A 21,507-nucleotide genomic window follows, 5' to 3' on the forward strand; every position below is an offset into this window, starting at 1 on the left:
AGCAGCGGACAGTCCCAAATGTATTCGTGCGAGGCAGCCACCTTGGCGGCAACGATGCGACGCAGGCGGCCGCCCTCAGCGGCGAGCTCCAGAAGATGCTCGGCTTGACCTCATGATATGTGTCCTCACGGGGTCCAGCGATAGAGCCGTATGCGCGCCACACTTCTCGGACTTGCGCCACCCCCGACGGCACACGGACACGCCGCGCCGAACCGTCTCGACACCAACCATCCTGCACCTTTAGTGCGTACTAATATGTCTCAAAAACTAACTCTAGTTTAAGACTCTCTCTGAGCGACCGTTTCGATGGTCGTCAATGTCACATTTTAGGCGCGGTCATGTCATGCAGAGAGTGTTCTCCGCACTCCGCGCAGAGCGCTCCGCTGGCGTGCGTGCAGCACGAGTATGAATCCGGGCGCGCGCTCACCGCGCAGCCCCTCCTCTCCATCCCAGCACGGCTCCCATGTCGCTGGCGGCTCACTGGACTCACTGGAGCCCACGTCACCGCGTGCAGCCGCTCGCCGGTGAAGACGTCGCGGCCGTGCATCACCTTGGGGGCGAGATGGAATTCCCACACTCCCGGGGATCCTCTATTTGTAGAGGGGGGGGCGGAGGGGTGCCTTTCTCCTTTGCCTTTCTCCTTTGCCGCGCCCTCTGCTCCTTCCTCCAAACCCCTCCTCCAAACCCGGCGGCGGCAGGCAACACACCGCGACGAGCCCGGCCCGCCTGCGCGCCGATACACTAGGCACATCGCGGCTAATCTCGCCGCATCTCGCCGCATCTCGCCCGGATCTCGCAGCATCTCGGCGGATCTCGCCTTGACGAGCCGGACGCCCTGCACGTCGATATCCAGGATGCAGATGCAGCCCGCCTGAGCGACCTTCTCGACGGCGGCGCGCGAGGTGCCGTAGAGGTTGCCGTGCACGTCCGCGTACTCGAGGAAGTGCCCCGCCTCCACCATCTTCTTCATCGCGCCCAGCTCTGTGAAGTGGTACGCAATACCTGCGGCCGCCGAGGCGTTGTAGTCACAGCCATGGAACTCCTCCCCCGCAGCGCTTTGCGGTAGGGCGTGCGGAGGGCGCAGCGAGGCCGCGCGATCAGCGGCGGGGCCCTCTCCACCGCTTCATCGCAGCCCTAGCAGCAGCCGGGCGGGTGGCACAGCAGCAGCGCACCGTCCTCCTCTCCCGGCCGAGGAGAGCGGGTGGTGTGGGAGACACAGAAGCCGAAGGAGCCGGGGAAGTCCTTCATGAGCCGCGCAATCAGCGTCCCCTTGCCCACGCCCGACGGCCCAGCCATCACCAGAGGGCGCACGGACATGGGCTCGAGCGCGGCGCAGCAGGGAGGAGCGGCACGGGCGCTGTTGCTGCTGCTGCTACAGGGAGCGGACGAGCGGACTGAGCCTGGGCGAGGAGGAGGTTGTTTGTGGTGAGGGTGGGAGCTGGAGAGGGGAAGGCACGTTTTTGGTCGCACGCCGTGGTCGCGCCTCTTCAAGGCGCCGCCAGCAACGGTCGCTATAGGACCCCTTCTTGGGCCTCGTGACTGCCCTTGTTTGCACAAGTTTCGAGATTCGCAAAGCCAGGATGATGACTCGGACATCTCGGTCGCGGCCTGTCGCGCCATGATGGCGCTAACGTTGCGGTCCCGGTCCTCGTCGAGCTGATGCTCATCTGGGTCACAGGTTGGCCTTTCTTTCCCTACGTATCTTTCCTCGGCGGTGCCTCGTTTCTTTTCCGTCCGTGTTTTGGGCTCAATCAACCAGGTTTGCCTCTCGCACCCCGTCTGTTTTCCTTTCCCTTTTTCTCTACAGCACCCTCTCTTTTCCTCTCTATTTTCCATGTTGCTAAGCCAAGCGACGATTATGTGGTGAGAAAGTGCAACGACTGCTCAGGGTGTACCGGGCTTGACTGCTTTGAGACCAACACTTGCGACTCGAGCGGCCCGGATGGCGTCCCTCTGGCCTGCTGCCGCGCCTCTCCGTCGTCGCCGTCGCCGTCGCCGTCGCCGTCGCCGTCGCCGTCGCCATCGCCGTGTCCCTCGATGGAGGGCATCTGCGGAACGGGCACCTCATGGGATGGCAGGCAATGTACGGTGGATTGGCCAGCAATGGGCGACACTGACCTGGGTACCTTCTCCTTGTTTGGGACCTTTAGAGTCCCGCTGGGCTACAGTACCCCGAGATACTGGATCGACACTTGGGTCGCATCTGCTGACGAGGTCACTACGTACTCCGTCAGCGGCGCCTCGTCGTCTGGTGCGCTCTTGCAATGCAGCACAAAGTACTGCGAGGTGCGCATCTCGATCGGAAGCCTGACCGAGCCGCCTATCCTTCGCCTGGGACCCAACGTAGAGGCCGCTGTCACTTCCATCAGCGCGAACAATGCCGTCATAATCGTCAAACTAGACAACCCCGACACTCAGTTCTATTGCGGCGGAAGCGCCTCGACTCGGCAGTGCATCGTGCAGAGGCCGCCGGCTCCTTCGCCGCCACCCTTACCACCACTGAGTCTCTGTACCGAGTACACGCAGGACCAGCCATGCCCTCCGGGGGAGATTACACCGGGCTTTGGATCCTTTTGCAGCGTGCTTGGCGTTCGGAACCAGTGCCCTGGCTTCTACTGTACCAACAACGGTCAGTGCGCATCGCAAAGCTGCAGCGCAAGCAAATGCGTTTGATTGTAGAAGTGCCCCCGAGAGAGTTGATGTCGCACCTACCCCACCTCGCACACAGCGGGTTACCCCGCCAGTTTGCAGGACCCTCGCATGCTGCTGCCAACAACCCGCCTGCAGTCCGCCGGCGTGTCGCTGCTGCTAGCCTCGGGGTGCTGGCTTGGCGTCGTGCCGCCTGGGCTTGCCGATCCTCCAGCAGAGCCAGCCGCCGTCTCTGCGCCGGCGTCCACCCTGATGACGCTCGAGCAGGTCCGCACCATCAGCGCGCTGCAGGAGATGGGGTCGCTGCCGAGCGAAGAGAAGACGGCTCTGCGGCGCGTGTCGCTCGAGAACTCCCAGCTGAAGGACAAGGGCGCGCTCAAGGTGCTCAAGAGCGGGCAGGAGTACGCGGCCCGTGGCGCCGACCCCGAGACGCAGACGCTCGACGTGGAGGTGCTCCGGAAGGCCGAGGAGCGGTTCAACCTGCTCGTCGAGGACCTGGCGCCCTCCTTTTCCGGCGGGTACGCCAACCGCGCGAACGTCCGCGTCGCGCTCAAGGACTATGCGGGCGCCGTCGAGGACTACGAGATGGCGCTGCGGCTCTCGCCACTCTCGGACGATGCGTGGGTCAATTGGCTCAACCGCGGGTCGACGCTGATCGCCCTCGGCCAGCCCGAGCGCGCGCTGCCCGACCTGCAGCGCTCCGTCGAGCTGAGCAAGGCGGCGGTGGCGTCCGGCGCGAACCAGGCGGAGCAGACTCTCGCGCGTCTCGAACCAATCCCAGCGCAATCTCGAGCAATCTCGGGTGACCTCGGGTGATCTCGGCAGGCGGAGAAGCTCTCGCTGCTCGGGCGCGGATCGGCGCTGCACGCGCTCGGCCGGTGGGAGGCGGCCGCGGCCGACTACGGCGCCGTGGTCAGTAAGGCGCCCAGCGACGTGCAGCCCTTTTGGCTGCGGTGGAGACCGCCTCGGTCCTTCGGCCCGGCCCCGCCGTCCCACCGACCGCCCGCCCGCGAGCCGGATAGGTACGGGCTCGAGCTGCTCCAGGTGGGCCGGACGCAGGACGCGCTCGGCATCGTGCGGCGCGTCGCGGCAAAGTTCGACATCGAGCCAGAGTGCCAGCTCGCCCTCTATGCCGCGACGAACGCCGCGGGCGGCGAGCGCGGCACTGCCGAGGCGCAGCGGCTGTGGAGTGTCGCGCCCGGCGAGGTGAAGCAGCGGGTGGCCGAGCTCGACTTGGCCCAGCGCCAGTGGCCTCCCGCCGCGGCCGACGCCGCGAGGACCTTCCTGCGTTCCGTGGCCAGCGCGTGGTCGTCTGGCGAGTGAGAGGTTGGCGCCGGCCTCTGCGATCCGCATCCTCTCGTTTCTCGGCCCCACGGCCAGATCTGGCGGTCGCAGGTGTGCGGGGCACCTCCGCGTGCTGTAGTGTAGAGTAAGAAAAGCAAGAAGAAAGCGGCGTGAGCGTGAGCCGTGTCCCGTGAGCCGTTCGTCGAAAAAGTCGGCCCCCAGCGCCCAGCCCCACGGCCCGCGGTGAGCGGTGAGCGTGACGCCCCCGGCGCCCGGTGGCGGGTGGGGGAGCCCCCGCCGTGCCCGGGTGCGCGCGTGCGGGCGCAGGGCAGCCGGAGGTGTAATTGGGAGTTGCAGTTGTGAACTCGGAGTTTTGCCCCAACTGTCAGAACTCGTGTGAGCGCGCTACCGTTTTACTTTTACGCATATGCACACACGCGCTCCGCCCCTCTCCCTCTCCCTCACCCTCACCCTCACCCTCTCCCTCTCCCTCTCCCTCTCCCTCTCCCTCTCCCTCTCCCTCTCCCTCTCCCTCTCCCTCTCCCTCTCCCTCTCCCTCACCCTCTCCCTCTCCCTCTCCCTCACCCTCTCCCTCTCCCTCTCCCTCTCCCTCTCCCTCTCCCTCTCCCTCTCCCTCTCCCTCTCCCTCTCCCTCTCCCTCTCCCTCTCCCTCACCCACGGGAGCCGCCCATTGCTCGTGTAGGAGGGACTGGCATCGGATGTGTCTTTCCTGCGATCATAGAGCCGTATGTGCGGTGTCGATGTGCGGTGGGGTGCCGGTGGGTCGGCCGCACAGCGTCGGCAGGGGTCGGCTGGACGCGCAGCTGGGTGGTGCTTCACGTTGTTCCGCACCAAGTGGAATCGCGAATGCACGTGTGAGAGCAGGTGGACCCGGAGGGGCAGACCGCGCAGTCATAGTACGCGTACCTGCAGTCGAATCTGTCCCCTCCACCCCAACAACCCCGGTGGTATTCGTCGTTCGCAACAGGCATGTAAGAACTTGCACAGGCGGCGTCGTCCGGCAGGTCGTTGCAGTTGGAGACTTCAGAAGTGTGGGTACAGGTCGGACATGAGCCGCCGTTGTCACAGCATTTATTTTGAGCCCAGAGCGAGTTGCAGGCAGTATACGCAGCCACTGTCGGGGCCGGAGTCGGGCTAGGAGTCGGGGTCGGGGTCGGGGCAGGCGTCGGAAGTTTGAGAAAGTTGGGCGCGCCGTCGCTATCTGTGTCGGCCGTCCCCTCTTCAGCGTCCGGCCTGTTATCGCCGTCCGAGTCGGGGTCGAGGTAGTTCGGGATGCCGTCGCTGTCGGGGTCGCCATTGCTTTCCTCGGCGTCGCCGATCCCGTCCCCGTCCGAGTCGGGGTCGAGGTGGTTCGGAATACCGTCGTTGTCGGGGTCGTTGGTGTTGGACTCCTTGGCATCGGGGATGCCGTCGCTGTCCGCGTCGCCATTGCCCTCCTCGGCGTCGGGGATGCCGTCGCCGTCCGAGTCGGGGTCGAGGTGGTCAGGAATGCCGTCTCCGTCCGAGTCGGCCGTGCCCTCTTCGGCGTCGGGGATGCCGTCATTGTCCGAATCTGCGTCGTTCGCGTCGGCCGAGCCGTCGCTGTCGGCGTCGTCAGTGTTGGACTCCTGTGAGTCGGGGACGCCGTCGCTGTCGCTGTCCGATGAGCCCTCGTCTGCGTCCGGAATGCCGTCGCTGTCGCAGTCGGACAGGCGACGCGCCCGCGGAGGGCCGAGGGCGGCCTCCACCGCAGCGGCGTCCACGTCGGAGGCCTCGGCGTCCATGGCGGAGGCCTCGGAGCCCGCAGCAGGGGCGGCGGGCTGTTGGGAGGGCTCCGGGGGCGAGTTGTAGAAGCGGGAGAAGGCAAAGTGGGTCGAGTGGGCCGAGACCACCTCGTACTCCTTTGCCTCGCCGTCGATGGCGCCCTCGGCCATCGCTGCCGTGCGAAAGCGGCCCGACGCGGGATAGTGGTCTTTCATGCCAATCCGCGGCAGGCCCGGAGTCGAAAATGACTGACCAACGAGTCCGTGTGGCAGGCTCGCCGCCACCGGCCCCTTGGCCCGCAGGGAGATGTCGATCCGGTGAGCTGGGCCCGAGATCAACCCAGGGTGGGAGCGTGTGCCATGGACGCTGATGATCCACTCGTGGATGGTCCAGGTGGCGGTCGAGTAGCCGACCGCGAATCGCATCTCTTCGCACTGCTTATCCCACCCCATCCCGAGCACAAAGGGGCGCCCGCCGCAGGTGCCGTTCACTTGATCTGTGCCGGTGTTGAATGAGTTCAGCTTCGATGCCCAAAAAGAGGCGGTGGCGATCTCGCCCTTGGGCCGGCTGATGGCAATCACGTGCGCCTCCGTCATCCACGTGCCATCGACAGTCAGCTTACCGCCGTTCATCCTGAAGGTCGACTCCTCTGTCTTTACGTTGAGAGCGAGCCCGGGCGCAGAGAGAAAATTATAGAGGGCGTTGTGGCGCCCGCGAAAGTCGGCAGTGCCGCCATGCGCAAAGTGTAGATGCGGGTCTCTGACGCCATTCGCAGTTGGGCAAGCGTCCCCAAACCTGCCGAGACTACTGCCAGCCAGCACGGAGAGCATCTGCTGCTCAACCACAAAGCAAACGCGTTGGTGCCTTTCACCGTTCCGTCGAAACTTTCGTAATTCCCGCGTAAAAGGATGGTCTGCCTTCTCCCCCTTACTTTGCGTTATTTCCCCGGCAGGGCGGGTACGGTAGCCGCGCCGAGGCCTTGAATCCGCCCAGCGGGACACCAGCAACAACGAACGAGTGAACCCCGACCGAGCTCGCTCGCATTCGTTCGAGTAAGTAAGCAGTAAGTGCACGCACCACGCAAGGGACGGACGCGCGATGCAGCGCATGGCTGCGCACACGCAATATCGAGTGCATGGCGCCGCGGCCGGCCGAGGTGTCGCTCGATCGAGGCCGCCGAGCCCGAGGTGCAGGGGTGGGGGCCGCGCGCCGGCCGGCGCGGTGCCGGGGCGCGCGGGGGAGCGCGGTCTGTAAATAAATAAATAAAAACGGACACCTCTCTACTGTGAGGTGGGTAAAAAGGAACAGGTCCCCGCCCTTGCGATCTTTGTGCAGGGTTCTTTGTGGGTGTGGTCGGCGACTAGCCGGGGTCGTCCTCCCGATGGGGGACTAGCACTAGCCGTCTTCCACATGGTCCCGCGGGTCCCTGCTGCTCCTAATCTCTTCGTACATCCTCCTGCTGATCTCCGCAAAGTCCTGCTCCCTCCCTCGTCTCGCCCTGCGCGTCTGCTCCGCCTCACCGTCTTCTGCCCTGCGTCGTCTGGCGACGGGTCCTCCATAGTCGGTCGAGGTCGCCGCCCTCCTCGTGCCTCTTCCCAACGTTCCCTCGGCGGCCGATGCCGTCTGCTCCGGCTCCCCAGTCCCCGGGTCTGCCCTGCTCTCGTCTGCGCTAGTTTCTGCTTCGTCACCACCGGCGTCTCTCCTCTTCCTTCTCCCCTTCTTGTATGCTTTGCACATCGCGTCGATTCCTTTTCGCGTGAGCACCAGCCTGAAGCCCGCCCAGCAGCTGAACCGCTCCCTAAGTCGAAGGAGCATCATCAGTCTCACCCACTTCGCTCGCTGCCCACTGTCTCCGCTCCCTCCCGCTTGAGCTGCCGTCGCGGCCCTCGTTCGTCCCACTGGCCTGCGTTATCCCTCCTCCTCCGCGACTCCCTCAAGGCCGGCCGAGCCTCTTTCCACCCAGTGAAGAGCTTCCTCAGCCACTCGTCACTCGAGATGTGTTCCTCTCTATACTCTACTTTATCTTCATTATGCGCGCCGTAGCCTCATCATTGACGGTGCGGTCTCTGAGTCTCTGTGCCCCGGATCGCTTCCGCTGAGTTCTGTGTCTGAATGTTTTCGCGTGGTGTGTTGTGGACGGGTGTGGGAAGTGCATGCTGTTACTTACAAATGAAGGCCCGGGCTCACCTCACGGGCGCAACACGGCGCCAACCTCGCCCACAGCGGGCGCGAGAGACGACAGCTCGCGCACGAGCAACGTCACGATCGCCTTCTCTGAGAAGGTCTTCGGCACGTACTGTCCCTCCGAAAAGCGCGCGACCAGGAGCGCACCACCGCCGTCCTCGTCGACGGGCTCGTCGATTATGAAGCGCAGCCCGCCGTCCGTCCCGCCTTTGGCATCGCTCGGCTTCCGACGAAAGCGGAGCTCAACCATGCGGGGCGGGCCCGGGACGGGTTGCCACACCATCGGCTGCACTGGCAACGCAGCGCTGAACGGCAGGCGGCACAACCACTGCTGCAGCTCGCGCGGGTTCAGGGCACCGAACGACACCTTTAGTAAGACGTCAGCAGCGAGGCCACCTCCAAGGGCCGAGCAGTGCGCACGCGCAGGCGCCACTGGGTGTACTGGAGCTGGAAAGTGCGGCCCGCGCACGGTGCATGTTGTGAGGAAGATGACGGCGCGGTGCATGTTGAGCGGCAAGCAGCTCGTCCCTTCCACAATTGATGTGTAGTCCGCCGCACCGTCGTCTCCCGCCGGCGCGTTCCTCTGGGTTCCCAACGATTGGAAACCCACGGGCGATGCCGCAGCCCATGTCGCTGTGAATTTGCGTGAGCTCTGTGTCCTGATTTGCCAACAACAGACCTAAAGAAAATAACATCGATGGGGATATGAGAGGCAGGCAGCGCAAGAGGTGAGGACGACGCTGCACAACGGCGCTGGCCCGAGCATTTTTTTCTGCCATTCACAGACCTAGCTATTGAGAAGAAAATACGTGAGATGGCGCTGTGCGCTGGTCTATGAGGTTGAGGTGCGAGCCCTGGACGCTGGAGGCCTCTACATAAACGCACAACCCCGGGCCGCGGCCCAAAGGTGGGTTCGGGTTGTGCAGTGTGTGTTGTCTGAAAAGGGTCGACTCCGCATGGAGGTACGGGACCCCCTCGATCACACAGACCTTGTTTTATTGACCGCGATAATTATCGTTTATGCTTTATCGAGAAAAGAATTTTGCAAAAACTCCCTCACGAAATACCTCCTCGCTCCTGAGACCTGACCCTCCTGGCGCTGCGCGCTGGTCTCATAGCAACAACAATTGCATGTTGTGTACTCGCGACCGCACCTCTCAGTTGCCCGACATGTAAATGGTCGTCACTAGCCACCGCGGCACCGTCGCCTCGCCCACCGCGGCCGGCGCGAGGACGAGGTTGACGAAGAGGTCGCGCCAGTTGGCTCCTAGCGCCGAAGGTCCGATGTGGTGAGCGGGATACCGAGAGGGAGGGTGGGTGAGGGCGCGAGAGGGAGGAGGGGCAGCGCGCGCCGTCGCGCCGGACGAGCAGCTTCTGGGCCGCGCTGCGGCTGAGGTTCGACATGTCGGGTGGGCCCATCGCCTTCCACTCCTCGAGCGCGGTGAGAGTCTCGTACCCCACCCCCGTGGCGTCAGCGGCGAGGAATTCGCGGAGCTCCGCCGGCGAGCCGAAGCTGCCGGGCTGAAGCTGGCCGAGCGAGTCGATGCACCCCGAGCTGTCCTGGTCTGACACCGCGAAGCCGAGCAGCACCCGAAGCCCCGCCTCTGGATCCTGCGCAATGGAGCGCATCACGTAGTCAATCACATCGGCGGGTCCCATCTGGTCCGCGCCGACCTCGTCCGGGCCGAGCGGACGCAGCACGCTCTTGTGGTCGGTCTGCAGGCGCGATCGCAGCGAAGCCATCAGGTCGTCGTCGGAGGTCAGGCGTGGCGAGGGCGCCCTCTGGACAGCGGCACGCGGCATACAATCGCCGCCGCGCAGTTGCAGCGCTTCGCCGATGGCGACTGCGGCGAGGAGAACGCAGCAGCAGCTTCTACGCCGCATTATGCTTCCTCTCGGTCGCGCCAATCGTCATCGAGGCCCTGTGTTCGATTTCTTTAGTTGTGCGATGTTCTCGAGGTTCTCGAGGTGGATATCCTTTGGCCGCGTTGGGTAGCGAGGATTGGTGTGACGCGATCCACGCAGGCGTGTTTTCTGGCGGCCGACCGTCAGTGCACGGAGTTGCCCCTTCTCCGACTGCCCCGGCTAGTTCCCGAGGTCGTCGGGTGTGACCCCTTCGTCCCCCGAGACCTAGCGCGGGTGGGTTGGAGGGGGCTCGCCCCGTTCCTCCCCATCGGGCCGCGTGAGCGGCCTCGCCTCGCAGATTCGTTTTCGCGCCTGGGTCAGGCGCGCGGGGCATCCCCTGGGTCGCTCGACCAGCGATCCGAAGAGTGGCCGCTATGCGAGGGAAAGAGCGGGGCCCTCGACGCCTCAGTCCGGCCCTCCGAGGGGGGAAGGGAAGTGCAGGGTCCCCACGGGCGCCTCAGTTCGGCCCTCCCGAGGGGGGGAGGGGAGCAAGGGGGGGGGGATCGGGGCGGTGGGGAGGGGTCTCGGGTTTCATGTGGCTAAGACTTGCCTTTCGGGGAGGGGCCTCGGTGACAGGCGCGCATGCAGCCCAACGATGATACACAAGCGCGAATTACGCACATCGCTCTCGGACCCACAGACATCCTAAATTCTTTAAGTTTGTTGCTGACCGATGAGGTGACAAGTGTGCGCTCGTTGTCGACCTCCGGTGTGAGGTAAGCTTAATTTCTCCACACACACAAAGCAACAAAACAAACTGGTCAGAGGGAGATTTTTAGCAATACCAAACAACTCTAACACTCACACGTCATTTGGGGCCTGGAGCCCCTGCAGACTGTAGTTTATGGTGGTTTAGAGTTTGCGGGCGGGGGACAGATTTGGGCGGTCGACTTCAATTTTGGGGGGTGTGGACGACTGTTTTGGGGATCCTGCCAACGCGCTACAGTTGTAGCCCGACTGCACATAAGATGGACACCTCAACGGGAGGGCACTCGCAGCATGCGGGGCCGAATCCTGCAGCCTTATTCACGCGCGCGCGAGACGTGCAGACACGAGACAGGGCGTGTGTTCCTCCGAGTCCGGACCGTCTCCCCGAGGGACCAGCTCTCTCGTTCCAACAGAGGTTAACTCTTGGCGTCTTGCTTTTTGGACATTGGAGTCGTCTCGTTTGCCACTTCGTGCGACGTCGACTCGTGCGTTGACAGCTTGCGGCGCGGGCGCCGGGCGCTTTCTGCGGATCTGCGCACTGCGGCGGCGGAGTGCGTAGGTTGCCCCTTGCGCGCGTGCCCCCACGACCTCTCACACTGGGGTCTGGGGAGAAACCCAAAAGCAAAATATAACAATAACATGCGAGCTGATATGAGAGCAGCGCACCGGGCAAGCTACGAGTGCGTAAACCAACTCGTGTGCCGGAAGCGCCGCGCATGCGCTGAGAGGCGTGTCTACACACAACACAGCGATAAACACAGCGCCGGGTCTCGCTCGCCGTCATCCCAAGTGCGCTGGCTCTCCCCCGCGCGGGTGGCGGCAAGCCGTCTGGCGCTGGCCACATGCGCCGGCGCCGTCATCACTCCATCGGCTGAATCCATCGCCAGTGCTGCATCGGGTCGGCCGGCGGCGGCGCACCCGATGCCGAGTCGGCCGGCGGCGGGCGAGGCGCCTACGCCGTGTGGGCAGCGGGGAGGAGGGGGGGGGAGGAGGAGGAGGGGGGGGGAGGAGGAGGGGTGGGGGGGGGCTCACGAACGAGAGCTGGCGGCATAGAGGGCCGGCCGCCGGGGGACGACCGCACCGCGTCTTGCGGGAGGTATGGGGAGGTATGGGGGAGATATGGGGAGATATGGGGAGATATGGGGAGATATGGGGAGATAGACCGCACCGCCTCTTGCGGGACGGCGTCCGGTGGCGCGAGGGGCGGCGCTGCAGCCTGCCCGGCGGGGCGCTGCTCTGCGGTCGGCTGTCCAGAGCCTTGCCCAAGCGTCTGCCCGGAAGGAGGCTGTCCAGGAGCCTGCACGGTCCGGCGGTGAAGGTAAGGGTAAGGGCAAGGGCAAGGGTAGGGGTAGGGAGGCTGTCCAGGAGCCTGCACGGGGGCCTGTCCGGCGGTCGGCTGTCCCGAGGGAGGCTGCCCCGCCGATGCAGCGCCCGCTGGCGGCGGCGGAGCCTTCGCCCCCCCAGAGGCGAGGGGGGGCGTCCCCACGCGATTCGTGTCTGGCGCACCGCCGCTGCCTGCGTCGGCGGCCTACGCGGGTGGGGGCGCCGACCTCAGGGAGATCTGGCGAGATCTGGCGAGATCTGGCGAGATCTGGCGAGATCTGGCGAGATCGCGGGAGGACCCGGCGGCGATGCCGCATGGCGCGAGATATGGGGAGATTTGGCGAGATCTGGCGAGATACGGGGAGATATAGCGAGATTGTGTGCGGGCTCGTGCAGAGTCTTCAGAGCGCCGCGTGGGATGGCGAGGGAGGCGACCGCAGCTGAATACGGAGGAGTACAGTTGGAGTACAGTTGGAGTACAGTTGAGTCCGTGTCCTCCCGAGCGCTAGGTGGAGACAAGGACACGGATCCCGCTCCTAGGGCCTCCGATCTGGGGAGATGTGGGGAGAGATTCCGCCTCTAGGGCCTCCGATCTGGGGAGATGTGGGGAGATGTGGGGAGATGTGGGGAGAGATTCCGCCTCTAGTGCCTCCGGCCTCGGGCGGCTCAACCTCCATGCGCGTAGGCTCTGGCGGCGGGGGCAGCGCGTGCAGCCAGATCTCGAGCCTGTTGAGAAGTGAGGAGGAAGGGTGAGAGTAGGCCAGAGGCGCGAGCCCTACGGTGCTGACTACACCAACCTCACCTCCCTACGTCTCGCTGCATCTCCCCATCTCTCGAGCCTACGGCAGACGTGTGCCGCTTCTCGAGCGCTGGCCGGAACACCGAGCAACCACGCCGTCCGCGTCTAGAGCGTCTGGTAGAGGGTCTGGAGGGGCTTGCCTCTTGTCCGGCTTCTAGAATCTTCCAGAAGCTTCTACGGTCTCCGCGCCGCTGGATCTGCTTTGCGTCCAGCCTGGCGCGCTTGCCGACGTTGACAGCGGCCGAGAGCACGCGCCGCCGCTCCTCCACCTCCTTGCGGCTCGCCTCCTCCGCCAGCGTCGGCAGCGCGAGGGCGGCCTCCACCTTGCTCTTCGCCTTGGCTAGCACCTCCGAGGGGTCCGGGAGGCGGTCAGTCGACGTCGGCTCCGCGGCGAAGGCGCCAGGAGGCTCCTCTCTTCCGCACCCCGCACCCCCTCCCCCCCTGCCCAGGCCGCGCGATACACACACACACACACACACACACACACACACACACACACACACACACACACACACACACACACACACACACACACACACACACACACACACCCACACACACCCACACACACCCACACACCCACACACACACACCCACACACACACCCACACACGCACGTGATGAAGACACCAGCATCGGGGGCGGGAGATATGGGGAGATACGGGGAGATATGGGGAGATCTCCCGCTGCTAGGCGGGCGGCAGCACCTCCGCCGCGTGGTCGTCCCGCTTGACGTAGCGGACGACCTGGAGGAAACAAGTCGCAGCTAGATCTCGGCTGGATCTCGGCTGGATCTCGGCTGGATCTCGGCTGGATCTCGGCTCGATCTCACCTTGAGCCGGACCGGCGTCGCCTTGCCGGGAGGCAGGAGCGGTTAGTACCACCACCACCATCATCACCTTCTCAGTCTTATCGTCATCAGTCTCATTGTCATCTCATCAGCAGCAGCAACACCAGCGCCATCGCCATTCTCACCCTTCTCACCATCCCACCACTAGAGACCGTCGCCTTGGCCGGGGGAAGCAGCGGGCCGAGCTCCCCCTCCATGCCCGCGTCCTTGCCGTTGACCTCGACGATGACGTCCCCCACCGCGAGGGAGCCTGCTGAGGAGGAGTGTGTACAGTGAGTGACTCTGCCTGACGGATGACCCACACCCCACACCCCACCGCGAGGCTGCCTAGTCTCGAACACTGTCCCATAGCCAACGGGTGTCTGACGACGCCGCCGCATCCCCGGCCGCGCGCGAGGCCGCCCTCGAGGTGCGCGGCTCCGCCCTCGTGCACCTGTCTCAGACACGGTCCGAGGACATGTCTCAGACACGGTCCGAGGACATGTCCGAGGACATGTCCGAGACATGTCCGAGGACTCCGAGGACATGTCCGAGAGAGGTCCGAGGTCACGGTGTGCAGAGGTGTATAGCCGAATCCAGGTCCAGCCGAGATCCAGCCGAGATCGAGCCGAGATCCAGCCGAGATCGAGCCGAGATCCAGCCGAGATCCAGCCGAGATCGAGCCGAGATCCAGCCGAGATCGAGCCGAGATCCAGCCGAGATCGAGCCGAGATCGAGCCGAGATCGAGCCGAGATCCAGCCGAGATCGAGCCGAGATCGAGCCGAGATCGAGCCGAGATCGAGCCGAGATTGCACCGCGGTGATGAGCAGCCCGCTGACAGCGACGCCGAGAGGCCCGTCCTGCAAAGAGGCAAGGGGGGTGAGAATCAGAAGAAGAAGAGGAGGGGTGAGACGAATCGGAGGAGGAACAATCGTCACTAGTAATGATGCCGAGAATGCTCTCGGCTGTCTCTCGTCGACATCTCGTCGGCATCTCGTCGGCATCTCGTCGACATCTCGTCGACATCTGGTCTGCATCTCGCCGATATCTCTTCTGCATCTCGCCTCCCGCGAGAGCGTCGCCGTCACGCTCTTCTTCAGCAGCTCCTCCTCCCCCTCGGCAGCCCGCAGCGCCTAGACACTTCCTAGACACCTCCCAGCCACTTCCTGGACACGTCCTCCCCCTCGGCAGCCCGCAGCGCCGCCGCCGAAAAGTCCTCGTTCACGCCGCCGCGCGACCTGCGGTGCAACGCCCTCTCCTCCCTTACCCTCATCGCCACTCCCTCTTCTTCCGCCATCCTCCGCCAGGCCGCCGCGCCGCTTCTGCTTGATCGCCGAGCGAGCCTGAGAAGAAAGAAAAGAGCGCGGCCCGCGTCACAGGGCACGGGACAGCTGCACCTCGGCTGCCTCTCGGCTGCCTCTCGGCTGCCTCTCGGCTGCCTCTCGGCTGCCTCTCGGCTGCCTCTCGGCTGCCTCTCGGCCGCTCTCGGCTGCTCTCGGCTGCTCTCGGCTGCCTCTCGGCTGCCTCTCGGCTGCCTCTCGGCTGCCTCTCGGCTGCATCTCGGCAGCCTCTGCCTTCGGTTCGTCGCTTTCGTCGCTGTCATCGTCGACCGAGAAGTGGTCGTCCGGCTACAGTGGGGAGATATGGGGAGATGTGGGGAGATATGGGGAGATATGGGGAGATATGGGCTACAGTGAAGAGCACACCGCCATCTGGTCGAGATCTCGCCGAGATCTCGCCGAGATCTCGCCGAGATCTCGCCGAGATGCAGCCGAGGTGCAGCCGAGATGCAGCTGAGATGCAGCCGAGATGCAGCTGAGATGCAGCCGAGGTGCAGCCGAGATGCTGCCGAGATGCTGCCGAGGTACAGCCGAGGTGCAGCCGAGGTGCAGCCGAGATGCAGCTGAGATGCAGCCGAGATGCAGCCGAGAGGCGCAGCCGAGAGGCAGCCGAGAGGCAGCCAAGAGGCGCAGCTCGCCTTGCCGCGCTTGCGCCGCCCCGTGCCGCCGCTGGACCGGCGCCGCGGCCTGTTCGCGCCGGCAATGCTAAAGTGTGAGAGGTGGTCTGTGATTCATACCCGCGTCGAGGCGCCGTGGGATGTGAGGGAAGGGGCTGTTCTTGTGGGTGCAAGCACGACAGCCGCGCGGTGTCGCGCACGCGTGCACTGCTGCACTTGGCGTTGCGCGGCTGCCCGCCGCCGTCTCGTGCGGCATATGTGTGATGTGTGTGTGGCAGGCTTGCGGTGGCATGTACTTTCTCAGCGAGTGGGCCAATGGCTGGAGAGAGAGCAGAGAGGAGAGAGGAGAGAGAGGAGAGAGCGGAGAGAGAGAAGAGAAGATGCGACGAAGCGTATGGTGCGCCTCGGCAGCGCCTCGAGTTCCTCGTCGCCCTCCTCGCCCAGCTCGTCGAGGTTGCGGTACTCGTCCTCCTCGTCGCCGCCGCCGCCCTCCCCCTCCTCCTCCATCTCGACGTCCTCCCGCAGCGACGACGTGTGCACCTCGCTCGCCTTGAGCGACATCTTCACTTGACGGCCGCTGCGAGAGTACTTTGGCTCGGGAGGCGGGGCGGCGGCGGCGGCGGCCGCCGCCGCCTTGTCGGCGGCGGCCTCCTTTGCCCGCCGCTCCTTGTTCTCCTTCCTCCGGATCGCCCGCTCCGCGGCGGCGGCCTCCGCCTCGACCGCCTCGGCCTCCTCGACGCTCGCGAGGAGGCGGCCGAGCCGGACGTCATACATCTTCTCCTGGATCTTGCGCGTGGGATCGAGCTTCGCCTTTGACTTGGGCTTCGCCGCCGCCGCGGGCTTGGACAGCACCGCCTTCACCGCGGCAGAGGCGCCCACTGCAGACTTGCGGCGCACCCGGCCAGAGGCCGAGATCTCGGGCGGCGCGGCGGCAGGACCCTCGGGGGCAGCAGGAGCCTCGGCCGCCGGTGCCTCGGGCGCCGCCGCTGGTGCCGCCGCCGGCTCCTCGGCCGGCGCCTCGGCAGGAGGCTCCGTGCCAGCGAGCGCCATCCCGAGCGCGGGGCCGGGGCTGCGAGGTAGCGGCGAATTCTTTGGTGAGCCGTGTGTGTGCCAGTCCGCGCCAGTCCGCGCGCCTTTGTCGTGCCAGTGTGCTGTGAGAGAGGCTTGTACTTTAAGAATTCTTTTTCGAATGTTTGCTCGAGCCCCGGCGGCAATCGTCGGCCGGACTGTCCTCGTCGAGTGTGTGCCGCCAAGGCGGGACGCACTCATCGGTCTCAGACCTAGATTCTAGTTTCAAGAATGGCATTCTTCGAAGTAGAATGGGCGCCGCAGCGGCCCGTAGCGGCGCCCCCTGCGTGCCCACGGCCACCCCGGGGCCATGGGACATCCCCCCGGCCATCGGGGATGCTTGGTTTATCCATTACCCCATTTACACGGGCTGTGTTGCGGCGCGCCTCGAGACGCGCAGCGCAGCGCAGCGCGCAGTCCGCAGACCACAAAACAGATCAGAAGACGGCCGTGGCGACACCCGCTCTGGCTACAGCCCCGCAAAAGGCACTCGCTCGCCGGCAAGGACTACGGGTAGCACAGGCGGCAGCAGAGGTGGCGGTCCGGGTCGCAGCGCGCGTAGCAAGTCGGCCCCAGCGTCACGGGCGTCGGGCCAGGAGCCGGCTCGACGAGATCGACGAAGAGGACGAAGAGGAGGAAGACTACTCGAACTTGGACGAGGACTCGGGCGAGGAGCAGGACTCGGAGACCGGCCAGGGAAGCGAGGACGATGACTAGGTGACACGAGGAGTAGATGTGACACGAGTAGTCCGCATTTCGCGCTATCTGCGGTCTGCTCTCTTTCGCCGCCCGACCCTTTCGCCCGCCCACCACTTGCGAGCACAAATCTCACACCTCCACTGCCCTCGCCACAGGCGGCGACGGACTGACATCCAAGGCTCGAACGTCGGCAGCGCTCAACGGCCGCCGGCGGCCATCGTGCGTTTGCTTTTGCCATACGTGGCGCACCCCCCGGCGTCTGCTCTGGTTTGGGGGCGGGGGGAGGACTCTCATTTGCGGACTGTTGGGCTCTCTGTGTTGAACTGGGGCTTGTGCGCGAACCCCACCAGTCTGGCCGAGCGGCACGCCGCCGCTGGGGGCGTGAGAAGGCCGTGGGGGACGGCGGCGGACCCCATTCTTCGATACAGAATGGGCCCTCACCGCGGCCCGTCTGCTGCTGAAAATGTGGCATGTTGGGGGCTCTCCTGTGTGACTCCTCTGGCTCGCCGCGTTAAAGTGGCGCCTGTGTGTGACCAGCCCCAACCCCGGCAAGCGCCCCCCGGCCGCTGGGGCTGCGAGGCGGCCGGGTGAGCGCGCGCGAGACGCCATTCTAGATGTAAGGATGCCATTCTATAATCTAGAATGGCCAGGTAGGGCTGAGACCGCTCAGTCAGTCAGGGACAGTGGCGACGAGAGAGACGCGGCTCGAGGGGCGGCTCCCGCGAAGGCACGGCTGGCAACCGTGGCGCGGGGCTCTTCCTCTATCTAATGTCTAAAAGAGACCAGGATCGCCCGCAACTCTCTCGCTGACACGCGAGCCCGTCGACCTTACGTACGACGGGTGCGCTGCGGTCGCACGCCTCCCAAGTCATATGCCACGGCGTGCGATCTAGAATCAGCACACGCGCCTCTGCTTGCATACACTCATACAATGAACTGACATCTCCCATGAGTGCGAGTTAGGGCTAGTAGTAGGCCGCTATCGAAGGCCGCTAGCCTGTGAGGAGGGCGTCCATAGACACCTCACTAGACCCACACACGGTCTCGTCCGTGCCTCGCCGGCCGGCGAGATTGCTAGAGGCGGAGCGGTCTGCTCTAGCCTAGCACGTTACTTCCTGTCGTCTGTTGTTTGTTGTGCCCTTGTTTGTTCTCTTGGCACCTTGGAGTGCTGGGGGGGGGCGACAGGGAGGATGTGGCCTTTGACGCTTGAGTTATGTGTACGCCAACTCAGGGTGTGAGTGTGGCAGCCCGCTGGCTGTGTTTCTTGTGTGAGCTTGTTTGTGTCTGTGTGTCGCTCGTGCGTGTCGTCATCATGTGTCCGGCGTCCACCCATACCGCGTTGGTGTCCAGTCCGAGCCTGGCTGTTCTTCACCTTTCTACCTACCTACCTAAGCAATCTAGACGCCGTTAGACCACTGGTTTTCCGCGATCACGACGGCTTGCTGGCAGCTGACATACACGAGCGACGAATGAAAATCGAGCACAACGAGTCCGTGCGGCTGTCTCTCGAGAGCGCGCGCAGCAACAGAACAAGGTTGTATATGAGACGGTGCTCGGCGGCTGCGCCTCTTCAACTTCAGAGCGTTGAACAACGTGGTCGCGTTCCGGCGAGCCCCAGGTTCTCGCTCCCCATCGAGCTCTTCTTGCCGGACGGCTCTTCTGTGTGCCGCGGCACAGCGTCCGTGCAAGCCTTCCAGCGTGATAGGAACGAGTGTATCGCTTCGACGGATCGACCGTGCTTGTTATCAAGACCGATATGACGTACACAGTGACACAACAGACGACACACATTCTCACACCCGCCGGGCCGCAAAACGCTCTCGACGAGAGCCACAAGAAGCCGTCCGCACAGCAAGCCGCTCGGTCGATCACGTTGCTCGCTCGATGCCGGCGAGCGCATGGCGCTCCGCTGGCGTGAGCGGCGGCGGTCGAGACCTCACCCTTCGCGCCGACGACCCAACCTCACCGCCGAACAACAAATCTAACACTCACGCGTCTCTCCGAACAACCCAACCCGTGCCAACGCAACCCAACCCAACCCAAAAAGCACGATTCTGAAGTTGGGCCCTCAGGCTGCCATCCTGGGAGCGAGTGGCGCCAGCGCCGCCTCTCTAACACAAGCTCGTGGGAATGCGTCTCGCTGCTCTCCCAACGGCTCGGTCTCACCGCCGCCGCCGTCAATGAGCAAGAGACCACAAAAAGAAATCGCGCGGTTGTCCCCCATCCGACCCATACCCAAGACGTCATGCCCGCCCCGCCCTCCCGCGCCTCCGCCGCGCTCCGCAAGCCGCCGCCGCCGTCTGCTGACAGCGCGCCGGGTGGTGAAGTCCCAAAGAACGTCCTGAAGGCGGCTGCGGACGGCCTCGTGGGACCGGTGCGACAGTGGCTGAATGAAGGCGGGAAGGCCGACACTCTCTTCGATGTTGACTGCGTGGCCGGCGGCGGCGGCGGTAAGATTCCATACACCCTGCTGATGCTCGCCGCACAGAACGGGCACATGCAGATTGTCGAGCTCCTCCTGAGGCGTGGCGCGCACATCAACCTGCAAACCAGTCGCGGCACCACAGCGCTCAACGCTGCCGCCTACTACGGCCGCGAGCGAATGGTGGAGAGGCTGCTGCAGCACGGTGCGGAGATGGGGGCGGCGCTGGTAGTTTCAGCCCAGGGCGGACAAGAGCGGGTGGTCGACCTGCTGCTGCGGCGTGGCGCGGAGATCGACCTGCAAGACCAGAACGGTGGCACCGCGCTGATGTTCGCCGTCTACTTCAACCGCCCCGCCGTCGTGCTCCGCCTGCTGCGGGCGGGCGCGGACATGACGTTGCGCGACGTGGACCGCAAGACGGCGCTGCAGTGGGCCAAGGAGGAGAGCCACGCCGAGTGCGTCGAGGCGTTCAGGACGCATATCGGGGAGGTGGCGGCGGTCCGGAGCAAGGCGCCGTCGGCCGAGGCAGGCGGCGCAGGCGCGGCGGAGGGTGCTAGTGCTGCGGCCTCTGCTTCGAGCGGCGAGGGAGGCGCGGAGGCAGCGCTGAGCAGCGGCGGGGCAGTGCCAGAGGAGGTTGTGCTGGCAGCTGGGCTAGGCGATGAGGAGGCGGTGCTGGCGTGGGTCGACGGCGGCGGGCGGGTGAACGCGACGTTCGTGCACGTCTTTTCGGACAGCCTCTCTTTGAGCGGCGTGACGCTGCTGATGCTCGCAATGATGAGGGGCCGGGAGGGACTGGCCGAGACGCTGCTCCAGCGCGGCGCGGATATCTCGTTGCAGTCTAGCGATGGCGCCACCGCGCTGAGTATCGCCGCCACGAATGGCCGCGAGAAGCTGGTCGAGTTGGCGTTGCGGCACGGCGCGGAGATCAACATTCAGTGCCACTACGGCAACACTGCACTGATTCAGGCCGCTTTCTTCGGCCACCCCGCCGCCCTTCTCTGCTTGCTGCGGGCGGGCGCAGACGTGACGTTGCGCGATGCAGATGGCACGACCGCGCTGCAGTGTGCCAAGAAGAAGGGCCACACTGGGTGCGTGCGCGCCCTCGCGGAGCATTCGGCGGCCGAGAAGGCGGCGGAGAAGGCGGCGGCGGAGGCGGCGTGGGCCGCGGGAGCGGCGGAGAGGGCGGCGCAGAGGGCGGCGGAGGAGAAGGAGGCGGCGCGGCACGCGGAGGAGCTGCTGGCGGAGGTCGAGGCGGAGAAGCGCGCCAAGGGCAAGAAGGGCAAGAAGAAGAAGAAGAAGGGCGGCGGGGCGGGCGGGGCTGGGCCGTCGCAGGAGCTCGAGGAGGTTGCCGAGGCGCCGTCGGAGGCAGACGCAGTCGAGGCGGCGAAGAAGGCCGAGGAGGCGAGGCTTCTCCTGCTTCTCGAGACGCTCACCGAGGAGAGGATGCGGTTCAGCATCACGGCGGAGAGCCAGGCAGCTGCGTCGGCAGAAGTGGCCGAAGCTGCGCGCTTAGACGCTGAGGCGGATGAGGCGGAGGAGGAGGCGGAGGAGGAGGAGGCGGCCGAGGCGGCGGCCGAGGCGGCGCTGGCGGCGGCCGAGGCGGCGCTGGCGGCGGCGTTGTCCGCCGCCAAGGAGAGGCGCGCGGCCACTGCCGCTGCGAGGGCAAAGGCGGCCGCTGCCAGGATGGCGGCGGAGGCGGCCCGGCGCTCGTAGGGAGCTGCCGAGGGGAAACGCGTGGCCGCTCTCGGGACGTGTACGGGGAAGCTCGAGGACTCTCTGGGGGCTGTGGTCGCACACATACATGCTAGTTGGTATTGGCTATTGCCCGCACGCTAGTTGCGCGCCGAGCTCTGCGTTCTTGTGTGTGAGAGGCGACAGGGGTACAGACGCCCAAGGGTGGGCGACGGTTAGCACC

General features: G+C 65.2%; 5 protein-coding genes across 5 annotated transcripts in view; 2 read left to right on the forward strand and 3 right to left on the reverse strand.

The window, feature by feature from the left end:
* The window catches only part of EMIHUDRAFT_450399 (hypothetical protein), a gene marked incomplete at its 5' end in the record, with an annotated part of 2,942 nt that extends 1,625 nt beyond the window's left edge, over positions 1–1,317 (reverse strand). The window contains 3 exons of the mRNA XM_005778197.1: positions 491–550; positions 842–1,002; positions 1,173–1,317. Coding sequence (XP_005778254.1) covers positions 491–550; positions 842–1,002; positions 1,173–1,317 — 366 coding nt within the window. The remainder of the gene's footprint in view (positions 1–490; positions 551–841; positions 1,003–1,172) is intronic.
* Positions 1,318–2,760: 1,443 nt separating this feature from the next.
* EMIHUDRAFT_205984 (hypothetical protein) lies at positions 2,761–3,972 on the forward strand (the record flags this gene model as incomplete). Its single annotated transcript, XM_005778198.1, has 3 exons — positions 2,761–3,372; positions 3,475–3,602; positions 3,672–3,972. 3 exons carry the CDS (start codon positions 2,761–2,763, stop codon positions 3,970–3,972), a joined length of 1,041 nt encoding a protein of 346 aa, XP_005778255.1.
* A 4,936-nt stretch (positions 3,973–8,908) lies between these two features.
* On the reverse strand, positions 8,909–9,728 carry EMIHUDRAFT_435208 (hypothetical protein). The gene is made up of 2 exons (XM_005778199.1): positions 9,234–9,728; positions 8,909–9,148 (listed from the first exon to the last, which is right to left on the reverse strand). The coding sequence occupies exons 1-2, from the start codon at positions 9,682–9,684 to the stop codon at positions 9,039–9,041; spliced, it is 561 nt and encodes a 186-aa protein (XP_005778256.1). The 5' UTR covers positions 9,685–9,728; the 3' UTR covers positions 8,909–9,038.
* Positions 9,729–11,106: 1,378 nt separating this feature from the next.
* EMIHUDRAFT_463429 (hypothetical protein) lies at positions 11,107–16,453 on the reverse strand (the record flags this gene model as incomplete). The annotated part of the gene is made up of 8 exons (XM_005778200.1): positions 11,107–11,446; positions 11,663–11,791; positions 11,864–12,022; positions 12,489–12,543; positions 12,620–12,963; positions 13,601–13,716; positions 14,714–14,789; positions 15,791–16,453. 8 exons carry the CDS (start codon positions 16,451–16,453, stop codon positions 11,354–11,356), a joined length of 1,635 nt encoding a protein of 544 aa, XP_005778257.1. The 3' UTR covers positions 11,107–11,353.
* Positions 16,454–19,415: 2,962 nt separating this feature from the next.
* On the forward strand, positions 19,416–21,305 carry EMIHUDRAFT_100747 (hypothetical protein; the record flags this gene model as incomplete). The annotated part of the gene is made up of 2 exons (XM_005778201.1): positions 19,416–19,496; positions 20,823–21,305. The coding sequence occupies 2 exons, from the start codon at positions 19,416–19,418 to the stop codon at positions 21,303–21,305; spliced, it is 564 nt and encodes a 187-aa protein (XP_005778258.1).
* Between the last annotated feature and the right edge of the window lie 202 nt (positions 21,306–21,507).

This window comes from Emiliania huxleyi (assembly GCF_000372725.1).
Source record: "Emiliania huxleyi CCMP1516 unplaced genomic scaffold EMIHUscaffold_25, whole genome shotgun sequence".
Lineage (NCBI taxonomy): Eukaryota > Haptophyta > Isochrysidales > Noelaerhabdaceae > Emiliania > Emiliania huxleyi.